Source organism: Eucyclogobius newberryi, unplaced genomic scaffold (genome assembly GCF_026437365.1).
Source record: "Eucyclogobius newberryi isolate DKJ021-1_F unplaced genomic scaffold, fEucNew1.0.hap1 SCAF_20, whole genome shotgun sequence".
Taxonomy (NCBI): Eukaryota; Metazoa; Chordata; class Actinopteri; order Gobiiformes; family Gobiidae; genus Eucyclogobius; species Eucyclogobius newberryi.
This window is the reverse complement of record NW_027315835.1, coordinates 11,701,244-11,719,698: the sequence shown is the minus strand read 5'-3', so window position 1 is coordinate 11,719,698 and position 18,455 is coordinate 11,701,244. Positions and strand designations below refer to the sequence as shown.

The window sequence follows — 18,455 nt, the reverse complement described above, 5'->3', positions numbered from 1 at the left end:
ATATATATATATATATATATATATATATATATATATATATATATATATATATATATATATATATATATATATATATATATATATATATATATATATATATATATATATATATATATATATATATATATATATATATATATATATATATATATATATATATATATATATATATATATATATATATATATATATATATATATATATATATATATATATATAGCTTGCATCTGCTGCCTTTGCAATTTCCGAAATGCAATGACAAAAATGTGGATTTCCTTGCAGTCTGAATCTATAAACTGAGTAAAGAGAGCAAAGAGCACTCATACGACTCTTACCTGGTTTCACCCTCGGTCCTGCACCGGTGCTGCTGCTGCTGCTGCTCAGCTTCACTGACAGGTGAGATCCCGCACAGCTCTGGACAGGAAACCCATAAAAAAAAAAAAACATCTGAGGACAAACCTTTGCACCGTCACCACCCCACAGCTCCTCTCCCACTGATAAACCCAGTGGACATTTAACTGCTGTCAACACACCATAACACTGTCAATTTAAGTTCACAATGTCAACCTTTTTTTGATAAATGACTCGATGTTTGTGTTCGCTTACGCAATTATTCTGCAGGATTTCGAGTTAAGAATAAGATGCAGCAATCGCAATGCCACTCCAGGTGAAAGGTTAAAAGATCAGCATTTATCTCAACAGCTGGTATCAAAGTACAGCAGGAGAAGCTTGTGCGACTCAAGTAAGTGAATAATAGTGAGAGAAAAAGGAAGGAGAAAGGCAAGTGAAAAGCAGGCAAATCATACAATTTAAATGTGCAAATTGTTGCGTTTAAATGGTCATAATACAAACTTTCCAAAGCTGGTGCTCTTGTGTGGAGCAAAACTCTCCCAGCAGCAGAAAGCCAGTTCAACAATCACATTTTATTGTTTCACTTTATCAGACAAGGGATTAACTAGAATGGCAGGTAATCTAATCATCACTAATCAAAACAGAAAAAACACTCCTCTCGCAATTGTAATTCACATTGCATACATCAGCCTTCTCATAGCCCCATGTGGAGGAGAATAATGTTCAGATATTTTAACAAGGCATCAGGAGGAATACTGTGTCTTTTAAATGTCTTGGACCATAAAATGAACCACTTAAGTGCAGAACTATCCATTTTTACGCTTGTTTGGGAGTTCACACTAGACTTTTCTGTGCCTTTTGAAGTCATATGCTCAGTATTCCATCTTTGCACGAGTCCAAATAATTTTCCACCACTAGAATAGCCTGAAATAATTGGCATATAGTTCTTTAGTTTGAGTCAGGTCCAGTTCTACATTTCTCATTTATCCCTAAACACAAATATGACAATTTGAGGACAAAACAAAAAAAATGAAGAAAAATAGGCTATATGCATTTTGAACAGTAATTGGCATTTAAACGTGCAACTAATCATAAATCTGGTCAACTAGACATTAATAAATCAAATTAAACCGAGGAGCAGAATAGTTTGTCCACACGACTTCACCATTGCTGCTTGGCCATAATTTTAGACTAACCTACTTTCCCACCCTTATGTCTCACCCAAGCACCAGAACACGACGCATTGGTCACACTGGTCACCACCACAGATATGATTTATGACTTATTACTAATTATTTATTATAGTGTGCGGCCCTTGTCTCTGTACATTTCATGTTGCGCCGTGATTAGACCTTGACTACGCGTCGCTTTTGCCTTTTACCTGGCGGATCTGAGTGGATGATAACGGGGCCAGCAGGAGCCTCGGAGCAGGACGATCCCCCAGAGGGCCAAACCCAGCTGCGACCGGCCCCGGATCTAAAGTGCAAGGAGCCCACGTGCGGTCATTAGAGGTGCCAACGACGCACAGGTGTGAGGCGCATGCGGGGCCCACTTCCACGCACACTTTGACACTTCCACGCACGCTTCACGCACACTTTGCACAGAAAACAGGGCTCGACCTGCCGCCGCCGCAGCCGCCTCTCCACGGCTTTTCACGGCTTTTCACGGCCCTGATCCAGCAAATCCGCTCCCAGGGGCCCAACGCCACACTTTTCACCGTAACCACGCACTTATAATAGGCTGTTAATTTGTGCACGGTTTGTATGAAAGAGGTGACGCGAGGCGCGTTTTGCTCACTAAGGTTTTATTCTGCCTGGTATAATAAAATCAATCTTTAAAATAGCCCTATAGTGTGTAGATATTCTGGACGCCTTTGTTTATATTGAAAACATATAAAAGCTATGAAGATCCATGGGAGAGCAGTGTGCAAAATGGCGCCCTCTGCTGGAATTATTATATATTGTGTTATAATTAATTGTAATTAAAATGGCATTGGCTATTCAAACATAAATTTTGAGAGGTACATTTTTGGATTGGTTTCATATTTAGAATAAAGGGGAAATTGCATGGAATTTGAGTATAAAATAATTTCTTTTTTATACATGTTACATCCTTAAGATTGTTTATGTGGGATAATGTTGACGTAAATATAATTGAAACTGAATAATACAATGGATGTAATTGGCAGTATATAAGTCAACACATTTTTATAATTACAATTTTGACACAAATATAATTGAAACAAAACAATACAATTGTTATAATGGACAGTATACAAGTTAACAGATTTATAAACGCTACAGACGCAATAATAGGGGCACTCCAGAATGGGTCAAGAGACAAAGAAGGATGAGAACCACCGTATTTTCATATTCATAATAATTTATTTATTATTTCGTTAGTCTAGCTACAAGATTATACCATTTGGGCAAGTTATTTTTAAGGCTGCACTGAGAATAAAATGAACATCAACAGAGCACAGTGGATCCATCTGTTTGTGCCAACACAAAGTGAATTGGTGTCCATCAGAAAGAACATTGTCATTGTACATTCATATACACCTAAATTCTTCTTTTAAAACATTTTGATAAGGCATCTTTATTTTCATTTGAGGGATATTTGCCCCTTGCTTTTGACCCATTAGGACCACTGGGACCAGACAGGAGCAGTGGCCATATAAAGTGCAGCAAGCTCCAAACAGAAATAATATCCTTCCATAATTAAACATTTGAGTATAACTTTGAGATCTATATTTATTAAACCTTGTCCCTCCCACCTGTGCTCCCCCTCCTTTCCCCTTGGCCCTAGCATCACTGGGGTGGATGCAGGGGGTATTTAAGGCTGCAAATTTAAGCTCCTTCCTTGTTCACCTGGAGGATTAGCACTACCTGTGTCTACTATGATCCTCTCTCTACTTTCCTTCACTCTTTTAGCCTTCTTTACCGCAGACGCCCTTAACAACAGGACAAATCCCTCTAACAACAAAATCCGTATTGGTTTTCAGGCCCCATGGAACGTATCTTACCCGTTCAGTGCTCTAAGGCTCGGAGCGGCAATTCAGATCGCGGTGGAGAAGGTGAACAAAAACCCGTCTATTTTGGGGAACTACACCCTGGATTTTGTCTTCACAGACACAGAGTGCAACCCCAAAATGTCTCTGGGAGGGTTCATCCATCAGGTGTGGAAGGAGAACGTGTCGGCGCTGTTTGGGCCGGCCTGTCCTGAAGAGGCAGAGGTTTGTCTTGTTCAAATGTGATATCAAGAACTGTGCAGTATTTGAGATTTAGCAGTATTTGAGATTTTTTTGTTTGTTATTTCACTGTCGCGCATGTTGTGCTTACCTGCAGTTTGAATTACACCCAAATATATATAGAAAGATAAGCTTGTTATATTATATTATATTATATTATGTGATCAAAATATGTTTTCATATAATATAATATCATATAATAATATATAAAATATCCAGGTTTGGTCCTGGTTTGAGCACAGTTTAGTTCTGAAGTTGACCTGGTTTGAACCTGGTTTATTTCCCGGTTCAGTCCCAATGGTGATGTTACATGTGTATGTAGTATCCATCCCTCGTTTAGTTGACCAATTTCCAACTAATTTGATGTCAATTTACTTAAGCTTTGATGTGACTTTTTAACCTAAATAACTTATCTTAACTTGTCATTCAACATACGATAGAAATAACTATATATATGTGGCTCAATATTTACTGTGTTTGTTTTCTTTTCACTTGGGGAACTTTGTTTTTCAAATTTAAGCTGTAGAGAGAGAAATAAGTAACTTTTAATACTTTTTATCAACCACCTAAATACAGAAGTGTTTCATCGAGCTATTCATTTATTTATCGTGCCATATAAAGTAGTTTCAATATTATCTGTAGCGATAAAGCACACTTTTTTTTTAAATTGTGGCCAGCCTAATAATAAACACTGTCCAAAAGTCTTATGTTCTCTCAATGGCTCTAGTCTAAGAACTCTCAACAATGATTTTTGTGTTTCTACGGCGGAACACTCCTGGATGAAGAGGATTACTCTGACTTCTTTCTCGTGTTGTGTTTCTTCGCAGGTGACTGGTCTAATCGCGTCCACATGGAACATCCCCATGTTTGCCTTTGTGGGTCAATCCTCCAAAATGGACAACAGACACGTCTACGACTCCTACGTGAAGATCGTCCCCCCTTTGAAGCGCAATGCGGAGGTCTTGATGAAGGCGTTGGAGTTCTTCGGCTGGAGGTACGTGGCGATGATCGGCGGGGGCCTGGACTCCAACACGTGGGACAAAGTGGACGCGCTGTGGAAGACCGTGGAGGACCAGCTCAAGGAGAAGTTGGAGTTGACCGCGGCCGTGAAGTTTGACACCAGTGACCGGCAGCTCCTCCGTAACAATATCAAGTTTATCGCCAAGGTAGCAAGAGGTAAGTCCAGTCAGCAAAACTATTAATTTTCTTATTCAGGGCTCCAGTGTAGTGGAAAACATGTCACAACACAATTATAATGCAAATTGTCTTCAAATGCAATGACACAATTACATAAAATACATTAAGTTACACCAAATATTTAATTAATGGAATTTTTGTCATATTTCTGTCAAGTCAAGTCAATTTTATTTGTATTTTTCTATTATAAACATCACTACTTTTCCAAAAATCTCAAAATCTATAAATATTATTTGATATTTGTTATTATTAAGTTTATAATGCACAATTCTAGTTATTTTATATTTAAAGGCATTTAGAAATCTGACAATATATCATGGTATCAAGTCACTTATAATTGTAAAGTCAGAATTTGTGGTGAATTTTTAGCTTTTACTTTACTGACCCCTTGTGGCTTGAGTTTAAATTGTTTTCCTAATGCAGTATTATAATAACTTACTCAATATTGTTTTTGGACTAAAATATGTGTAACAATGAAATAGTTGAAATACTATTATAATTTTGACCTAAACTCTTCTATATTGTCCATAAAATGTGGGTTTAATTGCAATTGTGCCCTGCTGAACGTTGTCACTGGTGCTGTAGTTATTGTGGTGATAACAAACAGTGACGACGCCATGGCTCTCGTGATGGAGGCGGAGAGACAGGGCCTGATGAACGGAGACTATATCTTCTTCTTGGTCCAACATTTTGAGGTCAGTGGCACCGTGGTGAGTGATTCTTTCAAAACACATGCAGTAACACACAAGTTAAAACTCCAGTATCGTCCAGTTGAATTTTAATACTTCTCACTTGAAATGTGCTACTTTTCAGGATAACGTGTGGAAATACGCACTGAACAACCGATTGAACCACGCGGCCATAAGAGCGTTTGAAATGGTGTTTGTGGTTGGTCAGAAATCCTATGAAGGTTACGAGTATTATGACTTCTTCGACCAAGTTTACGAAAAGCTTAAAAGTGCCCCATTCAACAGTAACCTGACGTCGGACAGAGAGGTGAGGAATAAAATTGCCTTAAAGGTTCACTTATGTCACTTTTATGCAGAGGGTCCGCCACCTGAGGGCTGCTTCATAGAATTGGAGTACTTTTTAAGTTTACATGGCAATATCTGACTGTATTTAAATGTTATTTTGGTTTCATAAAATCTCACTCTGAGTCTCACTGGTCCAGAAGCAGGTTTAAATCCATGCTTAGTCTGAACTCTTTTCAAGCACTGCACTTTAATCACATTATTAAGGGAGAAATGTATTTTATTAAAGCTGAAAATGTAGTTTTTATAATTAGATGAATGCACGTTTACATGTATAATTAAAAATGTGGAGGAATTGCCAACTAATTAATCATCTAAAGTGTTGGCTTTTTATAAATATGCACAGTTCAGTCTGTTTTTGCCTCAACCTCATGACTCTTTAAGTCTGACTCGGCTGGTAAAGTCCTTCTGAAACGGACTGTTTAGAGAGACGTCTGTGTGTCAGCCTCGCTTTGCTGAGTTTTATGAGACAGACTCCTGCTCGTCTCTGAGAAGATGTTATTGCTTTCCTATTGTTCCAGGATATGGTATTAAACATATCTATCTTCTATTTATTCAATTATGGGGTGTTTTTTTGTTTTTTTTGCTCAAAAACGTGCACTGGTACAGTGAGCGGGCCCTCCTCTCCCACTTGGCCAAGTCATAGATCTAACGTGTCATTTCTAGGTTAGTCCCTACTCTGCTTATCTCCATGACGCTGTGCTTCTTTACGCGATGAGCTTAAAGGAAGTCCTCAAAGATGGCAAAGATCCTCACAACGGACAGGAGGTTCTGATCAGACTGAAGAACAAAAATAATTTCAGATTTTATGGTAAATATTTACAATATTGCAATATTTTTTACACATGTATGGTCAAAGTCAGCATTAGAAGTATATGAAGATAAGCTTGTACTACTGTCTAGTTCAGGGGTAAATGCTGCATATGCAAAATGAATTTATAATGATTTCCTCGTCTTGTCTCTTGACCCAAAAGAACATTCTAACATTTAATTATACTCCATTGTGCTTCACTGCATGACACAATGGGAATACCATTAAACCAAAGCAGCACATGCACATATCTCCACTGATATGTGGATGTGGATGTAACGTGTTGTTTTACATGGGAACAACAATAATTTATTTTTTCAAATTAATCTTTGGAATGAACATTAAATGAATTGCTATTGAAATTGAAGTGTGACATGTTTTTGCTCGTTTGGTTAAAGTATTTATATTCATTCAAATCTAAAGTATAAACGTTCTCATCAAAGTCAATATCCATTCAGTATTATTTTACTGAACTCTTGATATTTCTTTTTCTGAAAAACAAAGGCAAAAATATTTAAAAAAAGTATACTGAATCATTACTGAGGAATTACTGTGTAGGTGCTTCTGGGTTGGTCCATTTTGACGAGGATGGCGAGAGAAACCTGGACTATTCCTTGTACGACCTGCAACACATCGGAGACGCCACCAAGTTCGTCCCTATTCTTCATTTCGAAAGTCACACCAAAACAGTGAGGTATGAGGTACTTTAACTTTAACTGAAAGAGCACACACACACACACAATTTATTTGATATTTATATTTTTATTTTTATTTTTATTTTTATTTATTTTTCCCCTCCATCCCTTGTTGGGAAATGGGAGGTTTTGTCTATAGGAGTTTTTGTTTATAAGAGTTCTTCTATTGAGAGTGTTTTTTAAACTTCCAATAAGTTATCTGTTCTTTTCCGCTGTATCTACCTGCGTTGCAACAATGAAATTTCCCCATGTGTGGACAATAAAGGATTATTATCTTCACACACACACACACACACACACACACACATTATACATCTGCAAACTCAATGGCTAAAATCAAGTATATTTTTCAGACCGACCGCCATGTTCCCTTCCCTGATTTGGCCGAAGGGGAAACCACCGTCTGACTTCCCCGAGTGCGGCTTTGACAATGAACTGTGTGAATGGTTAAACAACGGTGATTACCATCCTCCTGACGATTACCATCCTTTATGCTTTTAATCCTATTGAAATACTAATATTTTCTGGGGTTGTGGTCACAGATATCGCCCTCCTGGCCTTGTTAGTGAGCTTCCCTTTCATTGGAGTTGTGGCCGTTTTGTGCATCGGCGTCCTCGTTTTGCAAAAGCTGCGCCTCCAAACCAAACTGGACAATTCCTGCTGGTGGCTCATAAACTACTACGATATCACCATCATCAAAGAGCCGACTGTAAGAGCGATACAGCGCACAAGTGTCAGAATGAAGATCTGTTTGTGTCTGTACTGTGTTTTCTTGGACAGGCGAGCAGGGCTTTATCTTTGAGCACCACGGCCAGTCACAGCGGCAGCGGCGGCTCCCAGTCCAACGTCTCCAACAACAGCTACGGCCTCAAGGATAAAACGGGGAAAGTGAACGTTTATGCCAGTTTGGGACTATACCAGGTCTGCTTTTACTCTCTCATAACCCAAGATTGTTTAATGTGTTATTAACTGTTGGTTACACATGGGACGGTATTGAAATTTTGTGTCGCAATTGTTATGACCAAAATAATTAACGATAATATCATGATAATTATTATTGCATTTGCTAATAGTTTATTATGTTGTAAATATGAATAATTTGATTTTAATATTGTGGATTAGATAAATAAAAGCGAAACATGTTTTTATAGAATTGTACTTTCCTGTACAAATTAAAACAACACTGATCTAGAAGAGAACATAATGGATAAGCACATTCTGGTGGTAATATATATATATATATATATATATATATATATATATATATATATATATATATATATTATTATTATTATTATTATTGGCGATTATCACCAAAGCTTTCTCTGTCGCTGGTCCCAGACATCTAATAAAATAAATAATAAATCTAATATCTAATAAAACATATTTATTCAGACTGACTTTCAACATTCAGTAAGGCAGTGACACCTTATTTGTACAGTTTTTTTTTACTTAGCTTTATGTTTTGCATTACCTTATTTTCCGGAGTATAAGTCGCAGCCAAAAATGCAAAATAGAGAAGAAAAAAACATATATAAGTCGCACTGGAGTATGAAATGTGGTTGCAAGTGTGAAAATAACAAATAATGTCACATATAAGTCCCTCCGGAGTATAAGTATAAGTATATAAGTATAAGTCGGCCAAAACTATATGAAAAAAGGTGCGACTTATATTCCGGAAAATACGGTACCTTTGATTTTTATTAATTTAAGTGTTGTAAAGGGCTCTATGGATAAAGATTGATTGATTGATTGATTGATTGATTGATTCATTGATTGATTAGTTGATTGATTGGCAACATAAGAAACAGTAATAAAGTTAATGGCTGTATTTTGTTTTGAAGGGGAATCAAGTTGCAATCAAATACCTGAAGGATCACACTGGGATTAACATTCAGAAGCCTTCTATCATTGCAGAGTTTAATGCGGTAAATACTTTTATCATATTTTTGTGTCATACATAAACTGCACATTCATAAATCTGAAAAAAAAATATTGATATAAAAAAATTAATTGCAACTCCCACTTCAACCTGATTTGATTTCTGTTTCCTTGAACACAGATGAAAGAAATGAAACATGAAAACCTGGTGCAGTTTTTTGGCGTTTGCAATGAGCCACCGAACGTGTGTTTCGTGATGCAGTACTGTAAAAAAGGCAGCCTCGAGGTAAGACGACCCTAAAAGACGTAATTGTACTAGAGACGATTGCTAAACATGTTTTCTGTTTTATTTTAGGATATCTTTGCTTCAGATGCAGAGCTCGACAGCATGTTTAAGTTCTCCTTTGCTTATGATATCGTCAATGTAAGTTAAAACTCTTGATCATTCCCACTGGTTTTTCCGAAGCGCAATTCCAAGCCCGCTGTGGTTCCCAAAGTACATTTCACATTCATTTACCATACTTTTCATAAAAAATCGAATCTTGTGATATTTAGTTACCACATTGCCCATGACAATGTCCTAAAATGTACGACAAGTGACGAACGACAAGTGAGAACGACAAGTGAGAACGACAAACGAAAAACGACGAACGACAAGTGAGAACGACAAACGACAAGTGACAACGACGAACGACAAGTGACAACGACGAATGAAAAACGACAAACGACAAGTGAGAACGACAAACGACAAGTAAAAACGACAAGCGACAAACGACAAGTGACGAGTGAGAACGACAAACGACAAGTGACAACGACAAGTGACAACGACAAGTGACAACGACAAGTGACAACGACAAGTGACAACGACAAGTGATGAATGACAAGTGAAGACGATGACTAAAAAACGACAAGTGACAACGATGAATGACAATGTCCTAAAATGTACACCGTACCATTGACCTAGAGCAAGTTTTCAATCATGTAGTAAGAGTGTGTATTTATGTATTTTTTGGAAGATTCTACAGGGAAAAAAATGGGAAATTTACGTGGAAGGCCGTCACTGTTGAACTCCATCGAGCTAAAACCATCCCAAATTTAAATTTATCTTGTTTTTGGACCCTTTGGAGTTACACTTTGCTTAGTTCTTTGTCAAGCTGAGACTGAAACACACACAGAACATTGAGCAGTTGTTGTGCCTTGACAATTCCCATTTCAAAGTTGAACGCCGTATCTCTAAATAGCACTATAACGTAACAGTATCGTGTCCTTGGGCAAGACACCTTTCCATTGTATACATGTGGTGGTCAGAAGCCTACGTCATCAAGACTGACATCCTCTGTACTGGATAGCATAGGAAAAGCCACTGTGGCCTGAAACCAATGCACGAAAGTGTCATTGCGACGGGAAAAGCGCTCTATAACATAACGCAATGCATCCAGAAAACAGCTGGTCCTAATATATCTCCCAGAGATGTATATTTATTTCTTGCGTCTTTTTGTTTTCGTAGGGAATGGAGTTTATTCACAAAAGTTGCATGAAATTTCACGGTAACTTGAAGCCAAGCACATGTCTGGTGGACAGCAGGCTGCAGATTAAACTGTCTGGCTTCGGACTCTGGGAATTTAGAAACGCACAGAAGAAAAAGATTGCTTCACTGGAAAACCCCAATTACGAAGGTCAGTATGTACAAGTGTAGATTTTGTTGGCTCACAAAGCGGCGTGAACGAATGATTTATTTACATTTAGACTGCCTTCGACATCGCCGAAGAAATGCATCTAATACTCCGCAGTTAATTCGAACCACATTCTTCCCTTAGTTACACGTTTGTTTGGCTAATTTTGTTGTAGAGATGTGCTGGACAGCGCCAGAGCTGCTAAGACAAGTTGGTCACCACTGTTACGGGACGCCAAAGGGGGACGTCTACAGCTTCGCTATGATCATGTGGGAACTCATGTATAACTCCAAATCTGGGCCCTTTTCTGACTTCAACTTGGAGTTAAAAGGTTAGTCGCCTACTGCTGGCTTTCATTTAAGGATTAACTCAGACATATAAATAACTTTTTTCTTGTAGACAATGTAGAACGCTGTGGATTAAGAGTGGATTGAACCAGAAAATCCTAATCAGAATGATGCTTTTAACTTGAGCAGTGATTTCGAGCATTAAATTCAAGCAACCAAGTACACAGTCATGCATTCATGGGGTTCAGAGTGATTAGATATGAAAAAAAGAAAAGAAAATTGAAACCGTATAATTTACTCATTTTGTAGCAGTGGTTTCAAAAGCTGAAACAGTTTTAGTGCAGTTTAGATACTATTCCATCCCTGCTTGAGCAAATGCCATCAACTATGGTGTTAATAATACTAAATGTGGAACGTGGTTTGTCTGTTATTGTTATAGCAGAAGCAGTTTGTGTTAATGTGTAGGGTTAACAGTCAACACCAAGCATTTATCAGGGCTTTGAACTGGCACAAAATGTAAAGGCAGTGCACATGGGTAGTATTGCACATGGGTAGTATTGCACATGAGTAGTAATGCACATGGGTCATATTGCACATGGGTAGTATTGCACATGGGTCATATTGCACATGGGTAGTATTGCACATGAGTGGTATTGCACATGGGTCATATTGCACATGGGTAGTATTGCATATGGGTAGTATTGAACATGGGTAGTATTGTGTATGGGTAGTATTGCACATGAGTAGTATTGCACATGGGTCATATTGCACATGGGTAGTATTGCATATGGGTAGTATTTCACATGGGTAGTATTACACATGGGTAGTATTGCACATGGGTAGTATTGCACATGAGTAGTATTGCATATGGGTAGTATTGCACATGGGCAGTATTGCACATGGGTAGTATTGCATATGGGTAGTATTGCACATGGGTAGTATTGCACATGGGTAGTATTGCACATGGGTAGTATTGCACATGGGTAGTATTACACATGGGTAGTATTGCACATGGGTAGTATTACACATGGGTAGTATTGCACATGGGTAGTATTGCACATGGGTAGTATTACACATGGGTAGTATTGCACATGGGTAGTATTACACATGGGTAGTATTGCACATGGGTAGTATTGCACATGGGTAGTATTGCACATGGGTAGTATTACACATGGGTAGTATTGCACATGGGTAGTATTACAATGGGTAGTATTGCACATGGGTAGTATTACACATGGGTAGTATTGCACATGGGTAGTATTGCACATGGATAGTATTACACATGGGTAGTATTACACATGGGTAGTATTGCACATGGGTAGTATTACACATGGGTAGTATTACACATGGGTAGTATTACACATGGGTAGTATTGCACATGGGTAGTATTACACATGGGTAGTATTGCACATGGGTAGTATTGCACATGGGTAATATTGCACATGGGTAGTATTACACATGGGTAGTATTACACATGGGTAGGGGGAAAGGTGCTAATAACCATTGTGTCAGACAGTGGTAGTTATTTAGTTTTCTTTTCACCATTTAATCACAAAAAACAGAGAGGGAGAGGAAGAGGCTGGACAGAGTCATCAAGAAGTCCAGCTCCGTCCTGGGCTGTGCTCTGGACTCGGTGCAGGAGGTGGGGGACAGGAGGGTCCTGGCTAGATTCACATCTATGCTGGACCATGAGTGTCACCCCCTGCAGGACACTCTCTCCGCTCTGGAGAGCAGATTCAGTGAGAGACTGATCCACCCTCGCTGTGTGAAGGAAAGGTTCCGTAGGTCTTTCCTTCCTGCTGCTGTCAGACTTTATAACAAAAACTGTTAGTACTGAACACTCACAATACTGACCTAACCTAATACTGATGTGCAATTCTGTCATATGTGCAATTGCTGTTGGAATTCATGTGCAATTACTGTGCAATTACTGTGACATTCATGTGCAATCTATGTGCTGTCGTGACACATATTCATGTGCAATTGCTGTCGTGATCACATGCAATGGTATTTATTTATTTATTTGTCTATGGGAGTTTTTATTTATTTATAGGAGATCTTCTACTGAAAGTGTTTTTCAGACTTCCTATAAGTGATCTGTTCTTCTGTATCTACCTCTGGATCTGCCTGCGTTGCACCAATGAAATTTCCCCATGTGGGACAATAAAGGAATATCTTATCTTATCTTATCTTAAAAATCACACTCAGGTGATGTCACCTCTTTCTCACACGGGCAGCTCCACTGCACAAGCCACAGTTCAAACAGACACAGACAAATTAGGGGCAAAGCTGGGAGCGGTTCAAAACAATAGGTATTTTTTTAGCCAAAAGGAGCAAAACTGTCTTGGGATGATGAAAATCGGCCTCATATTCAATTAGAAACAGTGAAAAAGAACAAATGAAACAAGATGTGTGCTGACAGCGCGGCGCACACAAAGCCAAAGGGTTCAACGTCTTGTCTAGATCATGTTTTCATAGGTACAACAGAAAGTGTTGATAATTTGTAGCCTGAAGTGTTTTTTTAGGAAATTTAGGGACTGTGGGGAATAAGATGTAATTTTATCTAAATGCACCAGAATACAGGAAAATATATGATCCCTAGAGCCCCTCAGGGTTGTGATCCAAGCAAAATATAAAATCAAATAGCATATAAATATATAAGGTTTTCAAAGGGGGTTGGGCCTGGGGGTATGGGGGCCCAATTGAGCATGTCTGCTTAGGGCACCCAAAGGGCTAGCAGCAGTCCTGCAACACACCACATTGTAATGGCTGAAAATCTTGACAAACTTGGAAGGCTTCTATGTACGCTTTCCAAGCACTTCAAATACTATTGTGCCTAACCATGTTCCAGTCAAAAATGAATAAACTGTTTAAGAATTGAAACAAGATGACGCTTTGACCGTGCAGAAAGCTCGGGCATGTAAAGAGATATTAAAGTGATGTCATCATGTTTTCTTGGATCTGTCAGAGATTATCATGCAGCTGAGGTGTCCATTCCAAGGAGAACCGCTGCGTCCATCTCTGTCTGAAGAACAGTGTGAGGAAAACATCAACTCTCTGCTCAGAGCCTGCTGGAGCGAGAACCCTGACCACAGACCCCCGTTTGGATCCATCCGCAGACAGCTCAGGGAGACCAGTCCAGACAGGTTTCACTTTGAGATTGAAAACACGATATGTTGACTTTGAATAGACGTATTATGAAATCTGTTTCAATCTAAATATTTCATGTGAATTTAAACTTTTTTATGTAGCGGTAGATGAACTTACATTTGCTGGCTTTGGATCAACATGAAGGAAAATCATTATATATTTATTTCAAGTCAACATTTAATTTATTTGAGCATCTACTGCCATAAAATGTTAAAATCTATGTGATTTTCTTGACATATTTGGACCAAAACAGATCGTGGACAGAATGAAATGAGCAATTTTATCATTATATGCAAGATGGATCCAATATGCTGTTCAGATATTCTTACATTTTGGGATCTATAAGATAAGATAAGATAAGATATTCCTTTATTGCCTTTATTGTCCCACATGGGAGAAACTTTCCCCTAATTTTTAGACAGAAAACTTGCCCACATGACCTCGTTTTGATGTTCCAGAGGTTTAAACAACTGAATTGTTCAGATTGAAGCAGTTTGAAGTATTTTTGTGGCATAAACTTTGGATACTGAGCCCATAATATTTAGTGAGGAGTGCAAAGGAGCGCCACAAACATTGGATTTGTAAATTGGAAAATTCATGTAATTTTCTTTTCCAGAGATGTTATATTTCACGCACTGATCATTTATTTCTCTGCAGTCACGCAAACATACTGGATAATATGGTCGATAAGTTGGAGAAATATGCCAACCATTTGGAGGATGTGGTGGAGGATCGGACCAATCAGCTGACGGCAGAGAAGGCCCGGGCGGACAGGCTGCTCTCCACCATGTTACCAAGGTACTCGCGCTCTCAAACACAAACACAAACACAAACACAAACACAAACACAAACACAAACACAAACACAAACACAAACACAAACACGGTCTAATACATGAGGCAGAGTGTGGAGCAGTTAGGGAAGCACCATCAGATGAGCCGTCTGCACCAGGAGCAGCAAGTCACCTGCCGCCCCAGAACAGATACAGGGCCCAGATGAGGGATGGCAAAACCTCCACCAGGGGCCCCTGAACCAGGCCCCAGCCGACCACTACAGAGGGCTCCACAGAGAAAACACTGGGGCTCCTAAAAGTGATAAAAGGAGTAAAATAATAAGAACTGAGAATGAGTAGAAGCTAATAACCAGAATATAAAATTAAATAAAAGAAAAATTTGGGTAGAAATGGAATAAAACTAGAACATAAATACAAGTGTAAAATAACTGAATAGAAAAAATAGATCAGATAAATCAGTAAATAAGATGAACACACATTTAATTTAATAACATTATCAATTTATTTAAAGCCCACATTTATTTTTCAGTGGCCTTCAAACGTTTCAAAACTGCCATTATGATGATTGTTTCCAGGGCCATTCTCGAAAATTGTGTTGATGTTAAATAACAAATAATACTTTTCCTCCACTCAAAACATTCCCGTGTTGCAAATTGTTATACAAAACAATAGATATACAATATAGGTGATAGATGATGTAAGGACCTTTGTCAAGAACTCACAGCAACATCTGGAAAACGGAGAAAGAGCGTTCAGGTTTGCTGGGCCCAGGTGGATCTGTTTATAGTCAAAATAACATTTAAATCCTCTGTAATCATCTGTCTTTGCAGGTATATTGCAGATCAGCTGATGTCCGGGAAGTCAGTGGAGCCGCGCAGTTACGAGCTGGTCACCATTTTCTTCTCGGACATCGTTGGGTTCACGTCCATGTGCTCCATGAGCTCCGCGATGGAGGTGGTGACTTTCCTCAACGACCTCTACAGCCTGTTTGACGACATTATCAAGATGTACGACGTCTACAAGGTACGTTTGGGTTTTTTTTACACAAAAAGGTAAAATGCCAATGTCAGGTTTGGACAAAGGAAGAAAGTAATCTGACAATCCCATCGTGTCAACACAGAGACAGGACAAAAGGCTTTTAACAACTCCTGTGGAACAAAACACCAAGACTTTTTCAATTAAATCATTTTATGCCTTTTAATGATTTTAAAGAACTGGTCAAGGACGACCCTCAGTGCCAATGCACTTATTTTATAGAATTGTATCTCATATTGTATGTTTAAATGTGTTTTTATGTATGGGTTAATTTTATTGAATGTTTTATTTGTGTTTTAGTGTCCTGTGTTTGTTGTTTATTTTGTGTTGTATTTTAACAGGGAACGCATGAAAAAGAGAACTTTTCTCATTGGGTTTTCCCTGTAAAAATAAATAAAATGAATGAATGAAAGAGTAATCAAAATACTGAAATACCAATTAAAAGCATTGAGAGCGTAGACGCGAAGATTGTATTTTTATGGAACAAATGTTTATTTCATTGAGCCACAAATCCCTTTTGTATAAATAGGTTTGTTGATCAGTAACAGTAATCTGCTTCCACAACTAAATTTGTTCTCACCCACACTGACTTGTCCTGATTTTAAATGAAAATGTGTTAAATAAAAACACTTTTTTTTGTTCGTTTTGGCCCATAGTGTGAAATGTGTGAAAGAGCAGGCTCCATAATCAAAACACTCTTTAATTAGTGTATTTGTCACCGCTTAATTGAAACGTATGGACAATAGTAATAACATCTTCATGCATTTCTTGTATTTTGCAGGTGGAGACGATCGGTGACGCGTACATGGTGGCGAGCGGGCTGCCCATCAGCAACAAACACAAACATGCCATCGAGATCTGCACGATGGCGCTGCATTTTCTCAGCGCCATAAAAGGCTTCCAAATCCGACACATACCAAATGAGAGTCTGGCGATCCGTGTCGGGATACACTCGGGTAAAAGATAAAAATGACGTCAAAGTAAATGTATTTCCACCGCCTGCTTGTTTCCATGCTTTGGCTGTTATTTTCCACAGTATAGCATTAAACGTATGGCCTCTGTGGATTTTCCCTAGCTATAATAATGCTGAAATGTATTTTATATGAACTAACACGTGATAAGGAAACAAATCTATCTGCAATTTTATATTACAGTTAAATTCACCTTAATCACTGGACAATAAATGGTAGATTTATCCATTTTAAAATATCTAAACGCAAGCTTTCTTAGGAAAAGGATGCAAGAAATGTATTTATTATATCAATCCAACCAGAAACTAGCCAAAATGCACCACTTTATTGTGTGAATCGCCTGCAGGTCCGGTCGTTGCCGGGGTGGTGGGAACAACCATGCCTCGCTACTGTCTGTTCGGCGATACGGTCAACATGGCGTCCAGGATGGAGAGTAACAGCTTACGTGAGCGGATTTTACTCTATTTTAATGGGAATGCATAGTTTTTAAAGGATTTTTTAAAGGTTTATTGCTACATTTTCTTCTAAATTTCCCGATAGCTCTAAAAATCCACATCACACAGAGCACTGCGGACATCCTTCTTACAACTGGAGTCTTTGAGCTGGAGGAGAGAGGCGAGATCGAGATGAAGGCAAATCCACAACACAGACCGCTATAATAGTGTACATTGTTGTTTTACCAATGTTTCCAGTCATATATTTGTGTATCGCAGGGTAAAGGATGTCATAAAACGTACTGGTTACTGAACAAACGTGGGTTCAATCCTCCTGCGATTGAACACAGCTCTCCAACGTCGGACTGCCTCAGACCACAAGAGGTACCACAATAACCAGAGGATCATTTATTTCCCAATTTAATGTATTTGAATGTGATTTCTGTCCGAGAAGCCGGGATCGTCCAGAGCAGCTGATAAAAGGACGCCCAAACCTCTGATCAAACCTCTGAAGCCCGAAAGCCAGATGCCGTCTGTGAATATTTAAAATGACCACAAGATATTTTTGAGTTTCTGTGTCACTGCCTTCTGATATTTCTCAGGCCAGGTCAAACTGTAGCAGAGAAATACTAATGTTTTTTTTAATAGAATGATTAGAGTGCAGAGGTCAGAGGTCAGCGAGTCCAAAGTGCAGTTTGGTTGATGTTTAAAAATTGAATAGACAGGAAATAATTGACAAAACATCTACAAAATGCAGGTTTGTCTGTGATGGAAATGTATAAAGAAACTGTTATATTATTGTATATTATTTATAAATGTATTTAATGTTTTGTAAAAGTACGATTTGTGTGATACTTGTGATTGCTGAAATTATTTATATTGGAAAAAATATTTTA

At 38.3% G+C, this 18,455-nt stretch overlaps 1 protein-coding gene across 1 annotated transcript; it reads left to right on the top strand.

Annotated features, from left to right (window-relative positions):
* The first annotated feature begins 3,222 nt into the window (after positions 1 to 3,222).
* On the top strand, positions 3,223 to 18,150 carry gucy2g (guanylate cyclase 2g). Its single transcript, XM_072456157.1, has 22 exons — positions 3,223 to 3,586; positions 4,429 to 4,777; positions 5,384 to 5,493; positions 5,612 to 5,794; positions 6,496 to 6,640; positions 7,199 to 7,334; positions 7,689 to 7,792; positions 7,878 to 8,044; positions 8,116 to 8,256; positions 9,180 to 9,263; positions 9,398 to 9,502; positions 9,572 to 9,640; positions 10,724 to 10,892; positions 11,065 to 11,220; positions 14,145 to 14,322; positions 14,984 to 15,124; positions 15,950 to 16,142; positions 16,936 to 17,110; positions 17,472 to 17,570; positions 17,666 to 17,757; positions 17,839 to 17,943; positions 18,011 to 18,150. Exons 1-22 carry the CDS (start codon positions 3,251 to 3,253, stop codon positions 18,104 to 18,106), a joined length of 3,333 nt encoding a protein of 1,110 aa, XP_072312258.1. The 5' UTR covers positions 3,223 to 3,250; the 3' UTR covers positions 18,107 to 18,150.
* The last annotated feature ends 305 nt before the right edge of the window (positions 18,151 to 18,455 follow it).